Source organism: Ischnura elegans, chromosome X, assembly GCF_921293095.1.
Source record: "Ischnura elegans chromosome X, ioIscEleg1.1, whole genome shotgun sequence".
In the NCBI taxonomy this organism is placed as follows: Eukaryota; Metazoa; Arthropoda; class Insecta; order Odonata; family Coenagrionidae; genus Ischnura; species Ischnura elegans.
The window spans coordinates 57,788,357-57,807,794 of record NC_060259.1 but is presented as its reverse complement, the minus strand read 5'-3'; the positions used below and the strand labels follow the sequence as shown (position 1 = coordinate 57,807,794).

At 39.8% G+C, this 19,438-nt stretch overlaps 1 protein-coding gene across 4 annotated transcripts in view; it reads left to right on the top strand.

Annotated features, from left to right (window-relative positions):
- LOC124171529 (SRSF protein kinase 3-like) overlaps positions 1-19,438 on the top strand; it is a 245,609-nt gene that overhangs the window by 171,882 nt on the left and 54,289 nt on the right. For 2 of the 4 annotated variants that reach the window (XM_046550706.1, XM_046550705.1), the window contains 2 exons: positions 16,560-16,669; positions 18,309-18,417. In XM_046550706.1, the coding sequence (XP_046406662.1) occupies positions 16,560-16,669; positions 18,309-18,417 (219 nt within the window). Of the gene's footprint in view, positions 1-13,407; positions 14,221-16,559; positions 16,670-18,308; positions 18,418-19,438 lie in introns of those variants that run through there. The other 2 variants (XM_046550703.1, XM_046550704.1) reach the window with 2 other exon arrangements.

Below are 19,438 nucleotides of genomic sequence, written 5' to 3'. Positions count from 1 at the left end.
AAATATTGCCGCTAACAATAAGCAGATATTACTTGTTGTTAGGTTCATAAGTTTCACCGTGAAGCGAAGGGTAAGACATACTCTCTTCTGGGGCCGTATTCTGTAACTCCAAACCGATCGGTGCGGCACCGATTCGTCGGGTGCGACGTCACACCGACTCCCGGTAAGAAGTCGTGCGATTCTGTACGAACCCGGTCGGTGCGGCACCGACGAGAGGACGGGAGATCGTCGGTAGCCGTACCGACAGCAAAGAGGTGTCGGTACGGCCACCGACTAGTGGGTTTCATGAGTTCCCCGGTGCGCATTGTACGTTTTATTTTGTTTTTACCTCATCACCGAGTAAATAATGAGGTTTTCTCCAATGTTATCTTTTTCTGCCCCTTCGAATACGCCTCTATATAATTCACTGTGTCATCATCTATATTAATTACCTTGGCAGAAATATAAGATAATGGTTAATAAAAATGAGGTTTGCTAACATATAATGACTTTCTCTCATTTATGTTACCGCACTTTCACTCGCTTGTAATAGGCTTTATTTCTCTCTATCATCATTTATTTGCTCCTTTGACATAAAAAAGATATTTTTGATTAAATATGAGTTTTGTCGCAATGTTATCACTTTATATCACTCTGAATAGGCGACTGTTATTTCACTCAATCATCAATTTGGCGTTTCTCTCGGCATAGAAATAAGATCTTTTTATTTAAGTATGAAGTTTGCCACAACGGTATCAGTTTCTTTCATTTGTAACGGGCAACTATATTTCATTTCATCGTCAGCCATTGATTCCCTTGACGATAAAAGAAGATATTTGTTAATAAGTATGAGGTTTACCGCAATATTATCATTTTCTCTCACTTGGAATGCGCAACTTATACATATGCATTTCACCCAATCACAATTTATTTACTTCCTCGTCATTACACTTCTTTTAATTGCACCCAGCTCCATATTTTTATAACAATTTCCTAACTTGTTCCTTTAATATTACATTTGCATTTGAATCCTACGTTCACGTTCCATGGTATGCTATTTTCGTCTGCTACGGTGCCAATGGCATAACCTTCCGTTGATAACATTTATACGGAACTTACTTAATGACAACTATATTACCAAATCATGAATAAATAGCTTATACGGAACCAATATTTAAAAAAAGAAACTACGATCTCAAGGATAGTTTCAATAATTCATTCCAGCAACAACAATCTCCATCACATACAAACTTTATTGTGATGTTGTAATATTGTTTCCTTCGATTCTGTAGGTACAGCATTACTACCACACATTATATAAGCATTGTTAACAACTTATCCAATATCATTTATCTTAATCTAGCAATAAGTCGTAATTTCCGCAAATAAAAAGATTGAGAATGACGACAACAAACTGTGCCAATGAGTCTTCACTTGTTTTTACCCTTCTTTCATTGGTGGAGACACGTGAAACTTCGGATATATTCGGATTTTCCCTGTTTGGGAAGGAAGGGGAACCGTACCGACTGGTTTGAAACCGACGACCTTACAGAATCGCTGAAAGTGTCGTCGTCGGTGCGGAATCCGTTGTCGGTACGATTTGATGTCCAGTCGGTGGGCTTGAAAGGGAAACCGACCGGTGCGGCACCGACGAAATACAGAATACGGCCCCTGGTTGAACAACATGCGCAGAAGAATTGTGCTTTTCCTGGATACAGCATTTAAAAGTAAAAATTTTACTAATGGCGATGCTAGTTTAAGCATAGCATGTGCAGCAATAACGTCGGTTATAATAATAGTAATCACGGTTAAATTTTACTTGGTTGCAACTTGAATATTAACGTCATTACGACAATAAACTTGCGTGAAGTTCGTTAACCCATTGGGATAATGATGAAAGAAAAAACTACACTCTACTGCTACTTTCTTTAATTTTATTAGCAAATGAATGCTGTAATTGAAGTCAAATCACATTAGATACATGAAAATTGCGTCACGGTCACTTCGTAAAGGTTTTTAAAGCATTAGCTGAAAGGAATGATCATTGAATTTTCCACATTCAATGAAACCTTGTTTCGATTTACGGAATCAATGAGAGCAAAGTGTTTTTAACCCTACACTGTATTTTGTATTTCACTGTATTTAACTCAATGTTTCTCTGCGTGACATTTATTTTCCAACTACCTCTGTCAAGCCGTAAAAATATGTCGTAGAATATGTATATCGAACTGTGTAATCGAATACATTTACTTTATACTCGTCATCTAGAATGAAGTGACCATGTATTGGTTTAAGTGGTCGGTTTCCTCCTTTTCTGGGAACAGCTGATTTGGTATCAATAATCCAAAACGTCTGCAGCCACCTCAGGGCAAAATTTTCTGATGGAAGCTATCATTTTGACTGTAAAATTTAAAGTTTTGATGAGAAAAGTAAAATGCTTAGTTTGGATGGTGACTAGAGTCCTCTCTCTCTCTGTATCCTCGACTTCGTATCTCGACAGATTTTATTACCATTGTTTTTGGGCTTAGCCTAATTTCAGGGAGCTATTTGGAAATAACGCCCTCATATTCAATCACCAATCTGTTGGTTGAAATGGAAACGTTTTTCCTGCAGTCATTGCTAAGCTTACTTTTACCTTGTAGAAGTATGTTTCGACGGTTAACCCATCTCTGCATTTTGTATCATATATGATATACTACACTCATTGCCGGTTATTTCTGAAGGGCACAATTCTTCCTCTCTAATGCATTGTGTATCAGAATTGTCGTTACCCTGTCGTTATACTATTAGGGTCGTGGTTCTAAAAGCAGTCAGTAGGTGCCAAAGGTAATTGGTTTCTAATATGTTGATGGAAGCCAGCTCCCCGCATGAGAAACGAGATAGAGTATTTATTGGTCCACTAAATGTCAGCGCCGAAGGCGCGTATACAAAAGCTGTACCGGTGAGTCAAAACTCACCCCAACCAGCCAGTTTACAAAAAGAAGTTTAAAAATGGTCCATGTGTACCGTTGGCTGTGTTGTGCTGTTTGTATGAAAAAAGGAAACTTAAAACTAGGTAATAGTTGAGAACAATCCGTTACTGGTACGGAAATCACTTTCATTTTTTTTGCATTTTTTATTATTATTTTTATTATTTTATCCCAAGCGATTTCTATATATGTAACTGGTAAAGGTACGTGCGCCAATGAGAAGTTTTCAATAAGTATGTGATATACCTTTTGACCTTTAGTGGAAAATTTCCCAGTCTGTGATACGTACCCATTTAATGGAAAAGTTGCCTATAACGTATCATATGTGATGCATACTAAACTTTTTCCTTAAAAATTAAAAAATACCTGAAATTTTTGACTAAAATGTAGTTATTGAGGCGTAGTTAAGGGTTGAAGAACATGTTCGTTAAGTATTTTTTTAGAGTAGTTCAGTCGCGTAGGGACTCCCTGAAGACTCACTCCCACTCAACCCGTTAAATCTCCTGACATTCCACTTGTTCTATTGTCTCCAAATAAAATTCTCCTCTACTCCAGACTAATACCTTTGTTTCCTTTGCATTGATTTTTAGCTTACATCTTGTCATCGTGTTTTCCATAATTAATAGAATTTTCTTCAGATCTCTGGTACAACTGCTGTGTCATTCTCAAATCGCAACGTGCTAATTTCTTACCGTAGATTTTCACACCTGCCACTTTTTCTTTTATTCTCGCTGTTAATGTCGATTTAAAATTTTACCGATGTTACATTCAAAGCTCGTGAATAAAGAGAAGTAACAGGATTTGAATAAAATATATTTACTATTATTTAATTTACCGACGTTTTCCAGTTTCCGTTGTACTTTTGAAGGTGGTGGTTTCAATTTTGTCCGTAGCTTTTGACAACTGCCCTGCCACCTTGAGTGCCCTGTTTGAATTTGTTCTGAGAGTACTGTAAATGAAATTTCAATTTACCAGCTTTATGCCTCTCCCCGTAACGGGTATAATCTTTGATTGAAAGGGCCCCAATGGTTTCCAGCCGGTTAAGGGCGTTGATGGGCATCGACATTTCAATGAAATAATACCAGTACGTTGGCATGTCCTTGGGGAGGGGGCTGGGTTCAAATCTCGGCGGTAGAAAATTATCCCCGTCATGTTAATCCTAGCTATAGGTGGGGTCTTAACTAAATTACTCCGTCCACTGCGCCCGATGATTGGTTAAGTTGTGATTATTAAGCCGTCTTTCAGTCAATTGATGATCCCTTTCGTAAAGTACGTTACTAACGCACTAAGTTGATCAAATGTATTGAAAACTTTCTCCATAGCGCATACAATGTTTGATTGGAAGAGTTCCACTGGTTTTCAGCCAGGTGAAGGCGTTAATCGGCCTCGGGTTTTACGGTATCAAGCTATGCGATTTCATTCGTAATGCGCGATGAGGGCAGCGGCCGAGTTTGCCGCTGTACCTCAAGCGCGCTTCCGTGCTTGTCAAAACCTCCTCATCCTGTGCTCACTTGTGGGTACGACCCGTAACGATTGTTGGGCAAGCTGGCTGTTGTGTTGCGCCAGGAGTGGGAAAACACTCGCCTGCCTTTCAATTCGGGAGCACTAGTTTGTTAACGCGGAGTGATCAACGAGTGTGGTGAAAACATCGAGGCTTCCTCTTGGACTCGATCGCGCGTGAGAATTAATTTTGTTTTCGGAATAGCGCGGAGTACAAAATACGCGTTTGAAGTCCGTAACAATGGAGTAATTCCTTATGAAGGAAAATCTCAATTCATTCTACGGAACTGGTTTGGGAAGCGTGATGGTGTGATTATATAATTTAATGTATTGTTATCAGATTTTTACATCCGATGGAACATTTTTATATAAACAGTTTATAGCTCAGCAATCAGTTTAACAAATATAATAATCATTTGAACCAATTAACAAAAATGAGCATATACAAAATTTGCAAGATAATAAATACAGCTATATGTATCTGGTATAGCGGTAGACTGATGTACGAAGGGTCCTGGGTTCAAATCCCGGGAGAAGTCTCCAGGCACACCCGAGCAAAAATAATTACGAGGTGACCTATGGTTAAGAACTGGCACCCCTATTCGGAAGGTAGCTGGGAGTCTCAAGGTAAATGGGAATGTGCGAATATCATACGCGGGTGCCTTTCGTTGAGGTGAGCTCAACCCTGAACTTACCAGACTCGTATGTAAGTGAACTTGCGACTCTGATTTATGGATGAAAAAATGGACATTCAAAACAAAATAAAATCCTCCCCGTGCTCTTGTAAATGAGAAACAAAAATGTATTAATAGTCGTCATTGGCTGGAAAACTGACCTATGTCGTCAGAGGTGTATTGATGTTTATTTCCCATTTCAATAGCGGGAGAGAGAAGGAAGAGGGCGATGAAGATTATGTCGCGTAGCGCCCTTAGGTCGTGAGAGTGGGTTGATGTTGCTTACTTTTCGAGAGCCATACCATAACTTTCCAAAGAAGGGTAGAGAACTCCAATTGCCCACCCCAAAGGACTGCATGAAGAGGCCATATTCCATTCCATAGAAGTCTCGTTTCTGTTGCCACTTTGGTCGCATTTTAATCGGTTTTTTTTAAGTGTCCGCGGCGCGGTGATGAGTGCAACGAGATCCACTTTTTTCCAATATTTTGCACTATAATGTTTTTAATTGCGAGGAATAACATTTAAAAGTTGCGGATGTGATATATCACGACATTATGTATATAAATATCGGTTAACACCCCTAATTATACCTTATTTCACCGTGAGAGTGGCGACTTTAGTATACCCATCTAAATGCGCGTCGGATGACAACACATTTAGAGGCCGACTTGAGGATCCTCTTTTGTAAAATTCGTGGTCCTACCGATGACTTTTGAAGTAGGCAGTAGGTCAGGGAACAAGAATTAAGGCTATTTTTTCTCAACTTTTAAGTATTCGGTGAAAGAACCCATTGATGTTGATGCGTAGTTTTCCGCGGCGTTGTCTAGATGATTGCCGCCGGTTGGAATACCGGAGAAACTGTCGTCGCAAAGAAAATCCACGCGGTGAAACCCAGAAGCAATGAGACATCACCCACTGATGTTGCTTCATCCTTCAGTCCTGTGGGAAATGGGCCGCTGGGACGGAAGAGTCATTTAGGACGTGATTACCAAAGTGTAGCCTTTTTAGACTTATATTAAGTCCTTGCTCGTTCCTTAGAGGGATCGGTGGCGTATCGGTGCCCCCCTACCCCCCGCGGACTCGGATTCAAATCTCGACGGTAGAAAATCAACGTCCACTGTATCCGATGGTTGGTTTAGCCGTAATCATAAAACTGTCGTTCATTCAATTGATAATCCCCTCGTAAAATGTGTTACTAACACACTATATTTGTCATATGAATTGGAAACCTCCTTCATAACGTGTACAATCTTTGATTGAAAGGCTTCCACTGGTTTCCAGCCATGCTGACGGGCATCGACGTAGATTATAGTCTACCAACGGCCTCAGGTTTCACGGGATCGAGCGGTCTGATTTCTTTTGTTGCTTCAACTTGTGGTTGGCCTGTGCAGTGGCGCAGCGAGGGGGGGTTTTGGGGCATAACCCACCCCCCCCCCCCCAGAGCTCATAATTTTTTAAAAGTTTAATCCATTTTACTTGATTGGATTAATATTACTTTCAGAATAGTTTAAATATTAATGCAATATCCCTCCGAAAGCCGTAAAACTCACAATTTTGAACCATTTATCTTGAAATTTTCTAAAGGAGTGCCCCCGCACCTCCCGCTTACCCTGGAGGGTATTCCACACACCCAGATACCCCAGTATTAGTTGTGCCCAAACCCCCCTCCCCCAGCCATAATTCCTAGCTGCGCCCCTGGGCCTGTAAGCGTTAAGAATTTATGATCTTATTCGAAAGATTCGAGAAAAGTCTGTAAACGATTTCAATTATGGGAAGATTAGGATCATTTTGAATGTGCATCATTAATGCTAACATCAAGTAGACACTTTGGGCTTGGAACTCAGCTTCCAAGACTTTCAGAGAGAAACAAACGTGGTATGTAACGCAAATGTAAAATGCATTAAAACTTCGAATTCTGAGATCTGTAAAAAAATTAGTAAAATGAGGAAGAATAAATCAGTTGGGCCAGATGGCATATCAATAGATTTACTCAAAATGGGAGGCAGTGAAATTACAAAATATGTTAAACATTTATTCAATGCTACGATAAATAACAAAGTTCTACCCAAGGATTGGAAAAAAGCATACGTAACACCCATCTTTAAAGGAGGAGATAAGGGATTGGTTGAAAACTATAGACCGGTTAGTTTGACGTCAACAGTGTGCAAATTAATAGAAAAGATAATTGCTGATTATCTTTGGGAACTATGGGAGAGCACCGACTGGTTGTTCAATTTTCAACATGGGTATAGAAAGGGGCACTCCTGCGAAACGCAACTACTGGGTTTTTGCCAAGAAATTGCAGACTCTATGGATGAAGGGTTAGAAGTGGATGCAATAATTATCGACCTGTCAAAAGCATTCGACAAAGTAGAGCACAATCGGCTTTTAGAAAAAATGAGAAAATTACCACCTCAAACAGACAGTAGACTGTATTTTTGGGTCGAAAATTTCCTGAAGGGTCGAACGCAAAAGGTTAAAGTGGGCGAAATATGCTCCGAAGAAGCACAAGTAACGTCGGGTGTCCCACAAGGTAGCGTCCTTGGACCGCTTTTATTCTTAATTTATATAAATGACCTCCCAAATAGCATTAACTCCCATATTAGGCTTTTCGCAGATGACTGCATTATTTACAGGAGAATAGTAAGGGAAAGCGATCGAGAAGTGCTTCAAAATGACATAAATAAAATGACTGTTTGGGTGTCAAAAAATGGAATGGACATAAACGTAAAAAAGTGTAAATTTATAACTTTTAGTAGGAAACTAAATGGACCTAGGAGAGAATATTTATATTCAGGGACGGTTATTCCAAAAAGTGACCGATGTAAATACTTAGGGGTGTATTTAATGAAAGATTTAGGGTGGGAGGCAAATGTCGAACAATTAACAAAAAAGGCGTTCAAAACGTTACATTGGGTGATGAGGAATCTTAAGGAAAGTGATCGAACTACAAAAGAGAAGGCGTATAAGACATTAATCCGGCCGATTTTAGAGTACGCGTCACTAGTGTGGGACCCGTATGAAAAGGGACAAACAGAATCCATCGAGAAGGTGCAAAGAAAGGCAGCAAGGTACGTCATGGGGAAACACAAAAAGACCGAAAGTGTCGGTAAAATGCTGAAAGAACTGGGATGGGATACACTAGAACGGAGAATAAAAATAAATAGGCTTTGCGCACTCTTCCGCACACTGAAAGGGGAAAAGGCATGGGGGGAACTTCGGAGGAAGATTGAATACCCCAGCTATATTGGTAGGCATGATCACCAATTCAAGATGAAATGCCGGCCGCAAAGGACTAACGTAAAGAAATTCTCGTACCTTAACAGGACGATTACGGAATGGAATAGACTCCCTGCAGAACTGTTTAAGCCCTACCCTAACAACGTAAGGATTTTCAAAAAGAGATGTAGAGGATTAATATTGGAAAATTAATATCACTGAATTTTAATACTTTCTAGTTTCATTTTGGTAATGTATTTCTCATTTGCTATATTTTTGTTTTTCTTTTTATTTTGTATAACCTGTTACCACCTGGCAAATAGCCAACTTGTAACTTGTACTATATAATAATAATAATAAGTATCAGAATATAAGATCTAGCCAAACTAATAAATTTAATTGTGATTCTTTCAAACGTACTTATCATTTAGAAATGAATGATTACGGCGTTGATGTGGTGAAAAATTACTAGTCCACTGTGAACTAAATTCTCTATAATTACGGCAATTCTTTTTTTTTACGACTATAAACATAGCAGTTTTCAGTGCTAAATGAAATGTCATCAGGGATGGGTCCTTGTTGTGGACAGAAATGGAGATAAGCTTTAGGGAAGTAGTACGGATTACGAAAAGGCCTGCCAATTCCCCGTATCTTGCGTCCAAAGGCGGTCTTCAGACTTTCTAAATGTGAGACTTTAAATAATGCTCCGTTAATAAAAATCGCTTGAAAGCAGCGAAAAAATCATACCCTTTCTTGCATCAGGCTGAAATTTAATTATCATTTACGCAAATCCAATTCCAGATCATCTTTATGTATGGGGTCTTCAACGATTAGTAAGCCGTGACGTTCATAAATTAAAATTTAGGATAATTAGTAGTGAAACCGTAGATATAAATTGACTGCTGTCGTTTTCAACCCTTCAACTTTTATAATCTTGGAGGACTTTCACTTTCGTCAGCGGAACGGAAATAGCCTTCAAAATTTGAATTGGCCAGTTTTCAGAATACGATATACGTGGGGAGAAAAGCGCTGGAACTCTTATCTAGCTTTCTTATCATAGAAAATCTATATCATACTGGATTAATCTGATGCTTTTTCCATAGTGGCGAAATATATCTGCATATTGTATCTAAAAATTCCTCTACCCACGGGTGGTTAGATCGTGACGCTCTGATTACTACTTCCGACAAATGGCACGTAAGCATAAGACACTACTGCACCCAAATACATCTCTGGTTTCTTATCTTACTGTATTATTAGTTGTATGAAATCGGCTTACTGTACTTTACTTGAGTTGTGAAAGAGTAGGATTTTGACTCTATCCTTAGATAATGAAGGTAAATGTGGAGCGATTAAATTTGGCGATTGAGTCACGAATTTTGCTATTTTCAGTTTGATCTCAATTATAAGCAATCAATCTCACTGAACCAGATGAAATTGGTGACTCTGGGTCGATGGTGTGAGTAATAAATTTCCTAGGATTGATACCAATGCAATCACCTTCACTTGGTTACTATTTTTACCCGTCTAATACTGCTTCGACTAAACTGACGCCTTCTATATCGTAAGCACGTTGACAAATATAATTGATCATATTTTCCCCTAAACGTATACATAGAGAGAAGATCGTGTAAGAACGGTACATGAAGGCGAATTTGACTATTTACAATTTTCGCTGTCGCGTATTTTGCGTTCGTTCTTATTGGGCAAAATTTTCCCAAAATAATAAATTTCATCACTCCCTCAGCCCTCTCCTTTGTCCGTGTAGGTGGACTTTAGTGGTCGAGTAAACATGGCTATACCAGAACACGGTTACCACTGCCCTTTTCACGGTGATGGCTATTTCCGACTCTTTCATTTCGTTTGCCAGATGAGTTCGTCGTTCTTTTTAGTACCGGATTTTCCCTTCCCTGTCGGTGACAACCATGTTTTCACGTTCGGCTGTGACGGAAGTGTGTCCCTTTTGGGGAAAACAGGATCAATTATATTTGTCAACGTGCTTACGAATAGAAGGCGTCAGTTTAGTCGAAGCAGTATCAGACAGGTAAAAATAGTGGCCACGTGAAGGTGAATGCATTGGCATCAATCCACGGAAATTTATCACTCACCCCATCGGCTCAGAGACAAGGGCGTGCCTAGGATCAAAACTAGAGGGGGCAAGCCTTGGTCGTTCAAGCTATAACACAGAATAGGTTAAGGTAACTAAAATGTCTAGAAAACTATAGCAGCGCTTTATTAGTTTTCAAAATTGTTTGCTCAAAAAGGAAATATTTTTATTTTAATAGCTTGTTTTATACTTACATCACTTTTCTTGGATTAAAAGAATATTTGTTCAAAATTTTCGTTTTCAACATTTAATTTTGCTTCTAGGGAGGGGCAGCTGCCCCCTTTTGCCCACAGCTGGGTACGCCCATGCTCAGAGACACCAATTTCATCTGGTTCAGAGTAATTGATTGATAAAGGAGAAATAGAGCTCTACGGCCTCTAATCAATACAAAATAAAAGGAAAGTCTCCACTAGCCGTAAAATTTGGCACCACTCGTCAAATCAGTGGTTGTTTGATTAGATGCGTGATGCCAAAATTCACGGCCAGTGGAGACGATCTTTTTATTTTGTATTAATTGATGGGCGGTAAATTTGATCAGCAATATTCTTCTTGTGCAATAGAAATTATATTTATCGAAATTCCTCTGGAAAGTCAAAGAGCTTATGGTTGTGGAAATTTCGATTTGCGAAATAGTATTTCGTAATTATTATTTTTCTTGATTATTTCTAATAAATTGATTATTTAAATATATCCAAAAGAAATATGTATTAGATTGTAAAAACTTTGAATTGGCGTTCTGTGGATATCCATTATGAATCTAGTTTAAGTCAATCAAAATGTTAGCATTAGAGTTGAGTAATTATTATTTTTGTTAATGTGCAATCTAGCCCCCTATTGGGCCAATAATTTCCATGAAGCTTTCGAAGACCTTTCCTACTACCAAATGTAAAAGAATCCTTCCTGAACCAATTCTTGTTATGCAGTCTCGCTTTCCAAAATAACGTTTTTTCCATAAGAATTTTTTAGTTTTATGGTGCTTATTGGCCTCTGAACCGATAAATATATTCCAAATAATGATAAAAATCGTGGCGGGTTTTAACGTTCAGAATGAATTAGCACATTAAATGTGAATAACGTTTACGTGTCAACAGTTTTTTTTTTCTGAAATATCGAAAATTCTATCAGTTTTCAGCGTGGAAGTTCGACTGTAGTTCCTCTATAGGATATGTTTGTGTGGGATTTTAGGGAAACTCGTCGTCTATATCCGTCTACATACTCTTAGGCTGTCGTACTAATTGTGCGGTAACAAATGCATGAGAACAATTACTCCCTATATATTGTAAAATTGAATGAACACTTGCACGATTGACAAGTAAGACAATAATATGGTTGATTCCGTATATATTTCTCCCTAATTTGTTTCCCGTTTTTTCGTCCTGGTTGTCACCGGCAGGGAAGTTAAAATCCGGTACTCAAAAGAACGATAAACCTACCTGGCAAACGAAATAAAAGTTTTCAGACAATCGTTTTGTAATGGGCGGTGAAAAGCATTGAGTAGTTTTGGGGACTTCGTCAAATTTCCTGACAGTAAGGCTTTCCTTAATCCATTGTTCCGACCTTATATTTCGCCTGACTTCCTCTTGCAGGCAGGAGATAAGAGCACCACAGTCACGGTATGGAACGTCACCCATCCAATATTAATCTGGGCCCTACATGTATTAACCTCGGTGATTTTGCAAGAACCAGTGATGCATTGCGACTGGGACTTTTTGCGAGATAGTCTAAATGATTGAACGACTTACGTTTCATTCGGATTAGGATATTTTTACGATTAATTCCCTGGTTGGATAAGCCTTATCCGAGGGAATTAGGACCCACGACCTTTGAATCGGCTGATAAGGGCCTAATCCCACAACCATCGAAAGTGAAAGTTGGAAAATCTGGATTCAGGTGGCCATCCGGCGCGCCATTTTCAGATCCACGGCGGATGGATAATTGTACCCAAGATCCTTCCTCAAATCCTCCAAGAAGCTTTCGGGTTACCTCGTATAAATGCTTTTCCACCAGAGGTTTTTGAACTCAGGACCTCTGCGCAGCAATCTAGTACCTTAACCCCCTTACTAATTTGACCCCCACGCGGCCAGAGCCGACCTCTACTTAGAGCACCTTAGCGGGCTTCGGATTTTTAGACAAAAATGGTCTTCCGCTCCCGAGTTTTGAAACTGGAATCCGCGCGTGTTAATCCAGTGCCCTAATCGCCACGATAGCCAGGCCCCCGAGTGACCTCCACCATGGCCGGGGACGACCGCCGCAACCCCCTCAAATCACCCAGGTGTGGATCGTAATGTCACTTCTAATAATAATCTTCCGTTCCCGGTTCGGTTTCTGGGGATCTTGCGTGGTAATCATTTGCATAGTTCTCAGTTGAGCGGATCTACAGATGGGTGGACTTTTTTGTACTGGAGTGCTTACCTCAAACGACTCAAGTAGGTTTTTGTCATGTTAAGGTTCAGCCTCCCAGCGTGGTAAGCCAGTACCAGTACCGTTGTCACCACGCTTAAAGCGACTCCCGAGAGACGTACGATGTGGCCGATTAAGTTTGCTTCGAATCATGACCTGTAAATGTCCTTCCACCTCCGGTTTTGCACCCCTGACCGCTGTGTAGTAAGCCAGTCCCATAGCCGCCAGGCTAATCCAAACCCCCTCCCACCGGAAACCCCATTAAGCATTCAGATTATCTTTAATTACTGTGTGCACGCCTGCTTGTTTTAAGCCCGGTACTTCTGCGAGGTGAGCAAGCGGTATCTGCCGTAGCCACCATGCTAAGCCGACCCCCAGTGACCCCCTACGCGGCCGACCCTAGCCCCCCCTCCGCGCGGTGGGTATATTTGTCGAATCGCCAAAACACCCTTTTGCTGGCCACGCTCTCGGCCCCGTGATGCTGCCAACCGCCCCTCCGCCACTCGGCTATTTTTGGGCGGCCGCGCGATGTTCCGCGAAGCGCGTAGTTGGGGGGCGTCCGTGTCTCGGCCGGCTCGCGGACTCCGGCGATGGGAGTCGGCCGAGGGCGATGGAGGTGCTAGTGCATGGACCTGAGCGAGCAGTGCTTGTCGGGCGGCACGGCGACCTTGGACTACAGCGTGCGCGTGGAGTGGTTGGGTCTCGATGGCGCGCCGAGGGTCAACCACACCATGCGGGTGTGGTGGTCCTCGCTGGGCAGCCGCGCCGTCTGTCTCGAGGAGGGCGGCCCTCCGGCCTCCGCCCCGCGCCGTGCCCACCATGAGGTCCCCGCGGTCGGCTGGCCCGACGGCAGTGCCGGGATCGTCGCAAACGTCCTGAGGACTCCCGGCCCGCTAGTTTTCCTTATCCCCGTATTCGTGCTGCTCGTCTTTCCGCACGTCATATCCCTCCTGTCCCGTGTGTTCCGCCGCAAGGCCTATCCCACCGCCGCTGAGGCCTCCTACGGCTTCGATTCCGACGCGGACGTGAACAACTTGGACATGTACAACGGTAGCGATGTGTACAGCAGCGATGCAGAGGGCTGCAGCTCAGAGGCGTCCGGCTTCGAAGTGTACGACACGAGTGCATACTCCGCACAAGTATGCGACCCAGTTGTTTACGGCTCCGAGCAATACGACGCTGACGAGTTCGGCACCGAGGTATACCGTCCCGATGTGTACAACCCTGATGTGTACGACTCGGAGGTCTACCCTTCCGTGGCTTACCGCTCTCAGGTCTACGGCTCCGATGACTACTTCATGGATGTCAGCGCCACAGAGAGGGTACCGATCCCTCCTCCTCGGAAGTTCGCCTTCCAAAGGCTTCACTCGAGGTGTGGATAAACGGCGTGTTTGTCGCGCCGAAGTTGATGTTTGCTTTTCGTTTTCTTGACTTTTGCCCTCTATGCCTTTGTAACCTATTAGTTAGTGGCGGTATGGTCTCAGTTGCGCTGCTATTGTTTTTATGGGCTATTCCTCGCTCAGTGCCTCTGCCAGGGTGGTTACCCTCGTCTGCGTGTCTGCATCAATTGATTCGTCTTCAAATTTGAAGGCTGTTTCCGCTCGTCGGATCTTAAACGTATCATGTACACTTATCCATCGCTTTCATCTACGTAATTCAGTGCACATTCCTGTAATACGAGCAAGGCGCCATTCCAATATTTTGCTGGCACTGTTTTTGATTCATCGGCTCATTCCTTTTTAAGAAAGGTGTGTCTTATTGTCTTCGCGTATTAATTACCACCTTACTTCTGACGTAGTTGCGCTGGTTTTCTCAGAGGGATTCATCCTAGTATCCTCCTGATTTCTTGTTAATTACTTATAATGCCGATGTTTTTCCATCGGAGTCACAGCGTGAAAAAAAAAACTCAATAATTCATTTAACCTTGAACATTCAACGCGTCCTTCAGCCACTTAGTAGTCAAATTTCTGCCGCATAGAGTAAAATTGGGACTCTAAGAAGTATAATGAACATAGCATGGATCTTTTAGACCCAAATGATTATGCCACGGTATTTGCGATGCCGTACTTTCCCGGACGTATTGTTCCATTGGATAAAAATCGTTGCCCCTTCGAACAAAAAACAGAAGAGGTTAAGTGCGCCTCTTTTTTCATCTGCATTTTGGAATTAGTTTTCCATTCCTCGCTAGACGGTCGTATTTTTCCTGAACACGTTGCTCCTTTTGAATAAAAAGCGTTGCCCTTTTTAACAAAAAAACAAGTGAAGTAAAGCGCTCCTCGATGTTTGCCTACATTTTGGAGTTAGTTTTCCATTCCTCGTTCGACGAGATTGCTTTATTATGAACAAAGCGAGATGTGATTTGTGATTATTATGAACAATGGTCTTTGGTATTTTGCCCAGGGAGTATGAAAAACTTTTCATCAGATAGATCGCATGATTTCTTTGCCAAACAAATTTTACGTAACGCCAAACAGTGGAAGGTACCTTAATCATATGGTCTGCTGGCTTTTTGCCACCTGAAAATCATTTCGGCGATGAAAGAAGGATGCGTAATGTGAAGGTCGAAGTTATTAGTCTAGTGTTATCTTCGGTTGGAATTGAGCAATGTACCCCACTTGAGCTTCTGCGTCGACTTTACGGCTTCGTCCAGCCTTCTTAATCGATGTGTATTTACGTAGTTCACTTTTTCAGGATTAATAAGGTCTAGAATTATTATATTTGAAGATATAATAGCATACGTAAGTGTGACTTGCGGTTTCGATGGGAAAGAATACATCGATATTTGTGGAAATAATAATACGGTAGAATTGCTACAAAAAACATTTTTTGTGGCAATTCTACCGTAGAAATTTAGCCAGCGTAAGAGTTTTAATGGGGTATTTCAACATGAATTTCATGGTATTGTAAAAATTATGACATTCAAAATTGATAGTTTTACACTGCATTCTCATGTAAGGTTGTTAGCAGCATGAAAATATTTACCAAGGAATGATTTCAAAATTGTATTCATATCTAAAAGGAATTAGAGTTTTTTTATATCCCTTCCCATCAGTTGAGCATTTGCTAATGCCTTATTGTGAAATCTAGCTTGATTTTTCATTTTATAGCTTACTCTTATGCTCAAATATTTCATGTTAATTAGGTTTACCTTAATGAATTATGACAACTACTTTACTTGTAAATTTTTGCTTTCATGCTGTTGAGAATTAGTTTGTGCTTGATGTGTGGAGTAATTGTGTGCAAAAGTAATGAATACAAAAATATCTCCTACTGCCTAAAAATTTAGGCCACCCAGCTAAAAATTTCTTCTACTGTTATCGGTAGGCATATATGAGTTTTGAAAAAGCATTCTGTTTTTAGTTGATCTTCTGTAATCCTACTGTTCTCTGTTTTTCACAGTAGATCGATTGTAACCCGACTCCCCTCCACTGTTATCAGTTGAAATTTGAGTGCAATAAGTCTATTAAAATCAGTGGAGTACAGTTCATCATAACCAGTGCAAGCAGTGTGAATCTGTATAAGTTACAATACTAAACTGTAAGGATAATCAGAGCACAAATTTTACGTTGAATTTTTTGCACTCATTGAAATCAGTAATACTTTATAAATGGATAAATTTCAACTTAACTCTGCAGTTATTTGGGATCATTATTTCTTTTGCAAATCACATTTGAGATTTCTAATTATTGTACTCTTTATTTTTTATTTTAGATCAGAGCGAAGGTTTTCATTTACCAATGATACTCACGAGGATGAAGGCGAAGAAGAGATTCTTGGCTCTGATGATGATGAGCAGGAAGCCTCCAAAGATTATTGTAAAGGTAATACTTTTATACTCTTCGATTTAATTAAAGAATGAATGCATTTATTGTCATGAATATCTTGGTATTTTAAGGACAGTCAAAACTTGGCTGATTACACTACATCAGCAAAAGGAGCCATTGGGGTGTACTATTTGCACTTTTTATTTGGGACAGTTATTAGCTAGGATCTTCAGTATTTCCATGAAATTATGTTGCACATCTTAATTCAGAATTACTAGAATTTATGCAAATTTTCTATTCATAATGATTCTTGAGCCCCAGTGTGAGGTAAGTAATAGACTTTCCAGAGGACCAATAAACTGTGGGTTTGACTGCTACCTGAGGAATCAAATATAGAACATCTCTAGCAGAACTGAATGGCATAGGATTTTTTTTCCTTTGTCAAGTTTATGTACGTGTATATTATCGCATGATATTGCATCACTTAAAATACTCCGTATTTAATGTGCCTTACTTAGCCATACTGTCATGAAAAGTAAGCACTGATGATTTAAGATTTTAAATTGATAGCATTTCAAAATTATGAGTGCCTATTTTGATTCATTGTTATATGTTCAGCTTAGTAAAAATCAATAAGGGTAAAGGAGTGATCTGTAAATGATCATTTCAGTTCATTCTGAATCTCTTCTGCCTTTTCGTACATGTTCCATTTTATTTCAGCATTACGTTCTAATATTACCTATTCCACACATTTTTCATGAACTTCATTGCCTCTAATGGTATACTTTACACTACTTTTTATCAGTGAATGCTTCCTATTCAATTGTTTCCTTTTATCCTTGCATACATTACTTTTCAATGCTATTAATATGTTTGCTATCTCATTGTACAGTTCTACATTTATAGATAATGCTTCATTGTATTGAAGCTTCTGTTTGTTTTAAATTTTTTTGAAACCTTTTAATATTTTATTTTTCTTGAATGATAATTCATAATTTGTATATTGGTGCTTCATGTTAAGGAAAGCCTGTTTAGCTGGTACTTTTGCATTTCCTGTCAATGTGGGATTTCAGTGTCTGCCGGGGATCCAGCAATAATAATTTCATTTAAAAAGTTGGCATTCTTTAAAAAAAACTATATCGCCAAGAATTTGTTGCAAATCCAAGATAATATTAAATAACTGTTCCTTTAATGTACACTTGTATATCAAGAGTATTTTGGTTTGATTTCCCAGTATGGAACTTATTTCTTCCATGGTTTGATGGTTTTTTTTATATATTTCTTCACAGGATGAAAACTCTATTGTTCGATGGCTCTGGTGTCATTTTTTAATTTTTATTTTACACATATGAACCTGTTAGAATTATGTTAATACCGAGCTATTTTCAAAGTAATTTTTGAAGCCAATTAATGTTTTCCCGTGTTCCTCGCACTTCATTTGATTTTTAAGGCTTATTTGCATAGTGTATGTATTTAAGTTCTTCTGAAGAAAGCTGTTATATTCTCTTTCATTCAATGCCACTATATCCTTTAGCTCACTGATAGGTCTCTTTGTAAAGGTAACTCTGCTTCATGACTTGCATGTAAGATCCCATTCTTATTAAGTTATTGTTCTTTTAATTTATGGGTTTGCATTGAGCAGTATAATTGTGCAGTAATAAATTTGGTCATCAAAATTGAAACTGTTTTGTTACAGGTGGATACCATCCTGTCAAAATTGGTGATCTTTTCCATAACAGGTATCACGTAGTGAGAAAGTTAGGATGGGGGCACTTTTCAACTGTGTGGCTCTGTTGGGATCTAAGGTAAACTTTCATTTTGTAATTTAAGGACAAAATGAAAATTTTGACTTGTAGTAATTGCTTAAGTTTTAAAGAAATAAAAACAAAAATTACCATTTCATTTTCGCATATGCCACATTTTCTTTTATGACCTAGTGCTGCACTTCACATTAGTCTGGTTGGCAGCATATTAGTGATTTGTTTATCCTCCCGGTATTTCAATATTTCATTCCTAATTTTTTTAAATCGACGTGATTTACTCAGAATTTTTTTAGCTAAACTCATACAGTCCTCAGTTAAAGTGAAAGAGGCTTTTTGTTTCACTTAGGAACTTTTAAATTTGTTGTTAAAATGGAGATTCTGCTCGTTTCACTCATGAAAAGAAGAAAAAAAATCGATATTACTGCTCTTGTAGGTAGAGCCTTGCAAAGTGCCTCCCAAACTCACCATTTTTCACTTGGCTGGTAGTGGAATCAAATGTTTACCCTTGAGCCTGTGGCTGTGCCTGAGGGCTCACTCCCCTTGAGTCCTCAGTCAAAGGCCGAGTATGAACAAATTTGGATGACTCGGCAGCTGCTTGGGTGTTCGCTTAAAAATTCTATTTCCTCAAATCCATAACTACTTAGAAGGAGCGCTGTGAGGAGTTGTGAAAAGTGAGGCACAATTTCTCTGGCAGCCAGGCTAGTATGATAATCAACTATTTGTTGTCGAGTGCTCGTGTAATTGACCGCAGGTGTCCGATTCTCTTACCTCTGTCAAAAACAAGGAATGCAAAATGACCCTAGCAGCCAACCGATTGTGGTCAAGTATGGAAGCTGTTTAGCAGGGCTCTACTTGTAGGCACAGAAAAATCTGTATAAATGAAGAATGCATGTAAATTTTTTTGAGATACCTAGACATAATATTGTTCTAATCTTTCATTGCTGTCACATTTATTAAACTTCATTTTCGTTTGAATTTTCAGTCTATTAGTGCCTAATGTTTAATTTTTATGCTTATCCACTGGCTTCATTGTAATAGGTTTCTTGAGGCTTAGCTGGTGTAC